The following is a 6,939-nucleotide window of genomic DNA, read 5'->3' on the forward strand; positions in this document are numbered from 1 at the left end:
AAAATTTTCTCTCTTAAATAGAAAATGACCTCATCTCTATTCAAAGTAGTTAATTGGTTAATTTTAATCAGTGCTTCATGTCTACAGATCTCTTTAATAATTTCATTGATTTATTATGATACCAAAGGCATTTTACTTTGAAGTCTAAAATATCCCCTGCTTTGTGACCAAAAGGTAAATACTTGTTTGAAACAGTACTGTGCATTATGTTCTTTGAACAATGTCATCTACTAAGTGACTTACAACTTTTGGGCCTGAGGTTTTCAGTCTATAGAATAATCTGTTTGCAATCTAAATTCAAAGAATCAAAATTTAGTCTTAAGACAAATGAAGGAAAATTTCAATTCTGTTAAAGTCTGTGTCCTCAACGTAAAATTAGTTAACAGATGTTAGCAATCAAGTATGTGTATCATCTGAAAACCACAGGCTAAGGAGAAGTGGTCTCGGTGATTATTTCTTCAGCCATTCTCCATTTTCCTTACAAGCCCCCCACGATGGTCTCTCTAGCCTATTGAGACATCTGCCCACTGCCTATTTCAAGCCGTCTTTCGAATGGTTACTTCCTTCCTAAATTTTAAACTATAATGAATAAATCTTCCCTGCTCCTAACTCAAAACTGCATTTTCCCACCTCTCCTCAAGCCAAGGCACTATCCAATATGTACCTTTTATTGTTCAAAAGAGGCAATTTATTAATATCCTTTTCTTTAAGACACTAGCACAATTAAGTTATGATACCTACCCAGAAATCTCTACCTCTAAAAACTATAGCAAATATCAACATTTATTTGCAATCTTGTTTTAAAACTTCAAAGGCACCCACCTTTCCGTTTATCTTTCACAAGGACATCGGGCCTTCAAAATGAAGACTGAGATACTTTGTACAGACTGGTCTGCCCTTCACCATGCTGCAATTATTCATTCAACAAGTACCTTGCCTAGTCAGTGCTACGTTATTTGTTCTGTACAGAAGCGTCACTGAATGACAGCCCTTTCCCCTCTACATACACTTTTATCAAAAGCTAGAGACTTTCTTGCAGATTTCTCTGTTCCCCTTCCTCCCCTTGGTAAACCGCTCATCCAACCCATCCCTAAAACACTTCCTCTCAAAATAGGGAACTAGTCAGGCAGGAGAGGATGCGCTACAACCGCAGCCCTCAACGCGGAGGGCCGGGCGCGCATGCGCAGCGTCGGGGGCCTGGCCCAGCTCTGCAGGTCGCTGGCTGGGCGGGTCCCGGCCTGAGGTCTAGCCCAGTAGGCACTGCGGTAGCGGGAGAGGGCGGCAGCCGCGAGGGCCGTGTGGCGAGCGGGGCGGGCAGGCACACTCACAATTTCAGCATCCACTCGCCCTCCAACACCAGCGTCCAGTTGGAGGCTGTCATGGGCCGCACCAGGCTCCGCTCCTGCGGCAGCACGGCCTGCTCCGGGCCGGCCTCCGCCTCCGCAGCTGCCGCCGCCGCGACCCAGGCGACCAGGAGCGCCGTGAGCAGCGGGCCACGGCGCCCGCCCTCCATGTCGGGACGCGGAGCGAGGCTCCTCGGCAGGGTCTGGGGCAGAGGGTACGGCCGGCCTGCGGACCGGGCCTTCCCAAGTAGTGCGAGGAAAAACCGGGCCGCCCCGCCTCCACCGTACCGCGCCGACCAGCCCAGCTCGAGAACGGGATGGCAGTCACCGCCTCTTATCGGCCCGGGCCGCGGAGGCCACGCCCCCTCCCGGCTCGACTCGCCGTTGCCCGGGGCGTCGGTTGCCTTGGCAACGGCCGCCCTCCCCCTCCTGACCGCTGCGTTGAAAATAAACAGATGAGCCGTTGTTGCTTAACTTAGAACCTGCCCGGCGTGTGCCTGGGCTCCAGTTAGTGGGGGGGGTGGGGGTGGGGGGGGCGGTTGGTGCGTGTGGCTTTTTCTAAAGAGAAACGTCTCCAGTAATAAAAAAATGCATCACCTATTCAATGGTAGCAAAAATAACAGCAGTGGACTACAAGTAAACTGCTGAATGGAAAAACAAAAGGACATGTTGGGCATCTCTTACTGAATGGGAGAGGAAATTTTAAGTACTCTTTGCCTGTGTATAATGAAGTAGCACTGCCTAATTGGAGATAATGAAACTAGACCATGCAATTGTATTTTTTACAAAAATATTGTTAACTTCACAAAAAAAACGTTTAAAACATGGGTACTAACAGATAAAATGAGTCAATAAGAATAGTGCCAGTTGCGATTAAATGACTTCTCGCTTCTCTTGGCTACACTTTTGTTAGATCTAAAATGAGAATGGCTTTAAATGATTTCCACATCTCTTTCCAGATACCCATTCGATGCATCAGTACCTTGAGATCACTACACCCTTAGTATGTAACACTGAATTAAAATCAGAGGTCGGGTGTGCTGTTTCAAAGTGTTGCTTTACAAGAATTCATTAGATGTGAAAAGCATAAAACTGGGTAGTGTGGTCAATATATCATGAAAAAGTGTGATTTCTGTCTGGGCAGAAATCAAATCAACAAAGACAGCTATGCAACTAAGAGTATTGCAGGGCACATGAGATCAATCTCCAATCAGTACTTACAGGTGAGAAAGATGAATTTTGCTGGCAGAGATGATCATACCTGAATTAGGTGTTAATTAGTTGTTGCTCAATTCTGTGTGGAGCCAGCCCTTATCTGTAAGACCCAAATTTACAAACCACTGTAAACTTGGAAAGTGGCCTTGCAATAAATGTTACCAAAAGTCAGTTATTTTATACAGATCAGTCCTATAAACTCAGTGGGAAATATTTTATTTTGTTTTTAGAAAGAAATGGCATACACAGAAATTCTATCATTCTTTTCAGTGTAGCTTTTGTATATGATATATGATTGGTAAAACAAATTCTTAAAATAGGATCTGATATTAAGGAATTAGTGTTAATTTTGTTGGGTGTGATAATGGTGTTATGATTATATTTTAGAAGCTTTTATTGGTTACAGATAGTGAAATATTTATGGGTGAAATAATATGATGTCTAAAATTCTCTTTACTCCAAAAATAAAATTTGGGGGCGGTGGAAGGAAAATGGATGAAACAAAAGTAGCACAACATCAATCAGTGCTGAAGCTAAAGTTCATTTTTGCTATTCTCTCTATTTTTGTGTAGGCTGGAAAATTCGCAAAATGAAAAGTTAGGAAAGGAGAGTATCATTGCTGAAGCTCTTCCTTACTTCTAACACAAAATGAGTGTTCAAGGATTGCATTTCTTGGCCTTCAGACTAGGGTCACTAGGAAGGAGTATAGCAAGCATGTGTGGGCAAGTGTGTGGTGGGGTGGCACAGACTAGGTTAGGGCATTGGCCTGACACTTTCTACCTATGTGACTTGGGGCTAAAACCAGTTAACACCAAATTTTCTTTTTAAATGCAGGTAATAATAGAACCTACTGTATAAGGTGGCTATAAAGATTAAATGAGATAAATATAATGCCTAGATAATTAGGTCAGGGCTCAATCCTTTTCATGTTTAAAGCATGGAATCACAGTTTATAGAAGACTGGTACTTGGCAATGGGAGAAAGAACTTTTGTCCCTAGAGCAGTTTCCAATGGTGGCACTGTGGGCAGCTATGGTTACACAAAAACACATGGCTCCTAGTAGGAAAAGGAAGCCAGATAACAACAAATATTCCAATGGTAGAAACTTTAAAAACATAGTAACAAGCAAAGACCTTGATAAAATTGGCAATGTGGGACTTAATATTACTAAGATAATCAATGAGGGATAAGGAGATTGTATTCAGATTACAAACTCCATAGTAATAAGTTATAGAAGTAATATGCACTGATTTTCCTATTGAGGATGGAGAAACTGGTATGGAAACATTAAATAAGCTACACAATGCTGTAAAATTAGTCCATAAAGTAATAATAGTACAGGAATTTAATTACACAAACAGATTTGCTAAATGCCTTACAGGAACAAGAGGTGGAGGGAGAATTATTAAATAGGACACTTCCTAGAACAGATGGTAGAAGAAACCATAAATGATTGAAATAAACTGAATTGTTCCAGGCTAGTGACTAGAAATGAATCCAAAAGGAGCCATGGTAAGCCTCTAAGAAACAGCAAACAGCAACCCCAGGACCACCTGCTGGGGAAAGAGAATCAACTAATTTTTTTTCAAAACTAATAAGTGAGCTCAGGAAAAGCTGCATACAAGAGATATATACACAGGTCAATTCTCTTCCTATATACCAGTAAGAATTAATTTTAAAATGTAATATAGACAAACATCACATTCAAGAGCAACAAAAACTACCCAAAGAAAGAAAGAAACATGCAAGACATATGAAAAAAGCTAGAGGACTTTGTGGAGATGTCAATTTCCCCAAATTAATCTGTAAATCTAATGCAATAGGATTCAAAATCCAACCAACTTCTTTCATTTAGAATTCTAAAAATCTATCTTAAAAAGTTAATGCTTAAGTCTAGACAATAGTATTTTGAAAAAGACCAATGATGTAGGTCTTGCTCTCTCAGGTATTAAATCTGCTATAAAGTTACAATAAAACAGGGAGGTATTGGTATAAGAAGAAGCAAATAGAAAAATGGATCAGAGTAAAGACTCAATAAACAAAACTATATGTATGTGGATATTTATATATGTTAAAGGTGGTGTAGTTGACAGGATAAAGTAGACTTAGATTGCAGTGACAAACAACCCCCCAAATTTCAGAGGCTTGACTCATAAAGTTCCTTTCTCTGTCATACAAAATCCTCTTTGGCCTAAGAGACTCTGGGGAAGCTGAACACTAGGGAGGGTCTACGTAATACATGCTGCTTCAGTCTTATGGCTCTGCCACCTCAACACGAGACCTTCCCCGTGATCATAGCAGAGAAAGGGAAAAGTAAAAACCGCAAGGAGATTTTGGCTTCCTTAGGCCAGAAGTAGCACATCCCAATTCAGCTCATGGTCCACTGGCCAGAACTAATCATAAGACTGCATCACTTATAGGAAGGGTGGTCATCCATGGGAAATGAATATTGATGCATACTAATAATGTCCAAAAATGGCATTTCAAATAGGTGGGAGCAATTGGACTGATGCATAGTAGTGTTAGGACAATTTCCTCCTCATTGAGGAAAAAAATATCTCTACCTCAATCTACATATGAAAATATTTTTCAGATCCACTAGTGAAAAAGTATACTATAACAAATGTTCTTGGAAAGCTTTTGGGGGAATACTTTTATAATCATCTGATGGGCAAAGCCTTCCTGAGTAACACAAGAAACACTGAGGCCATAAAAGGATTCTGGTAAATTTGCCACCCAATAAAAACAATTTTTAAGTAAAACCAAACTGAGCAAAATGACCTGAAATACACACAACACACAAAGGTTTAAATTCAAGAAGTTCTACAAATAATTAAGAAAAAGATATACCGCCCAATAAGAAAAATAGAAAAGAAAATAAATACCCACAGAAGAAGAAATCCAAAGGCCAGATGAGTATGAAAACCTGTGCCTGCATACTGCAGATCAGAAAAAGGACATTTTATAGTTGCAAATACAGTTTATTTGATAATTCCCTGTGATTCCCCTTGGAGTCCAGTCAACTGCGATTAGGACCAGCCACCCCAATATTATAAAGTCTTCACTGGACTCTAATTACAATAGCTCCCTTTCTGTAACTACTTGCCCCCTCATTTTCTGATTATATTGTCTGATTACATGATATTTGGGGACCTGGCAAGTTAGTGTCAATTTTAAAGTAGGATTAAATGGGAACTGGAAAAGAGAGAGGCACAAATTTTATTCAAAGCAATTGTGTGCTACAAATCTGGCAAATTGTACATGAAGGGGGAAAACAAAACCATCAACGAATCCAAGTATAAATATTATGTGTAATGTTTGGTAATCTCTAATAATCACCAGGCCCTGGACATTGGAGTATACCAGGCGGTTTCTTCATTTCATTCAGCAAATTTTATGGAGCATATATTATGTGCAGGCCTTATGCTAGATTCTGTGAGATCAAGAGAGGCATGAGTCTCCATTCTTAATGAGGAGGCATAATAAAAGTTAAATAATGTTCAGAAAACACTAAGTATTCGATGGTCTAGAGCATTTCAGAATAGGAAGGTTGAGAATATGCCACAGAAGATATTGAGCTTTAGAGCTCCTCTGATAGGAATAGAACAGACAAAGAAAAGAAGCAGAGAAAATTCCAGATGGAGAAGATGCCCTGATAACAAGAAAGCATAAGAACCCCCAAATTTAACTCTCAGCCTTAAAAAAAAATCTAAACCATGTTTATTATGAACAAATATCTGTTGTCTTGGCATTTGAAGGTTGGGAAATCAGGCTAACTGTATTCGTGTACTTAACACAGTTAGTCAAGATTTACTCTTATCGTAGAGAAGAAACTGGGAAGGAACAAAGATGTCCATTGAGTTTATTGCTCTGCTCCAAGGCAATAAAACATGTTAACTAAATCATCAGTTCTTGTTATCTACACAAGAATTCATTTTACAAATCTCATTTTAGTAAATATTTCTTGATATTTGAACCAAATATTTCCCAAGGTACTTAAATCATGCATTAAAAAAATTTTTCCTTTTGTCTTATTTACATTTCAGTGAAGGTAAAGAACAACAGTTCACCATTTAATAAACTTAAGTTTATATTCCTAAGTATAATTTTTGTCCATATTTCAAGCTCCTCTCACTTTGTCATCATATTTGAAATCCAAAATTAGACACAGATAAGCATTAAAATATTAGACAGTACAGGCCAAGAATTGAACATTTCTCATTTTACCTAATAAAATACTTTGGGATAATCACTAGGCAGTAACTTATATGTTCCTGATAGAAGCTGAGAAAACAATTTTGCTTGTCTTACAAGAGAAAATATGAGTAAAATGTAACTAAAAGTCCATATTTCACATAAATCAGTAGTACAATTTACTATT

At 39.3% G+C, this 6,939-nt stretch overlaps 1 protein-coding gene across 1 annotated transcript in view; it reads right to left on the reverse strand.

Moving 5' to 3' along the window:
• The window catches only part of TMX4 (thioredoxin related transmembrane protein 4), a 43,307-nt gene extending 41,609 nt beyond the window's left edge, over positions 1 to 1,698 (reverse strand). The window contains exon 1 of the mRNA XM_032604482.1: positions 1,329 to 1,698. Within this exon, the coding sequence (XP_032460373.1) occupies positions 1,329 to 1,513 (185 nt within the window). The 5' untranslated portion in view covers positions 1,514 to 1,698. The remainder of the gene's footprint in view (positions 1 to 1,328) is intronic.
• Positions 1,699 to 6,939: the final 5,241 nt, after the last annotated feature.

The sequence above is a fragment of the Phocoena sinus genome, chromosome 15 (genome assembly GCF_008692025.1).
Source record: "Phocoena sinus isolate mPhoSin1 chromosome 15, mPhoSin1.pri, whole genome shotgun sequence".
In the NCBI taxonomy this organism is placed as follows: domain Eukaryota; kingdom Metazoa; phylum Chordata; class Mammalia; order Artiodactyla; family Phocoenidae; genus Phocoena; species Phocoena sinus.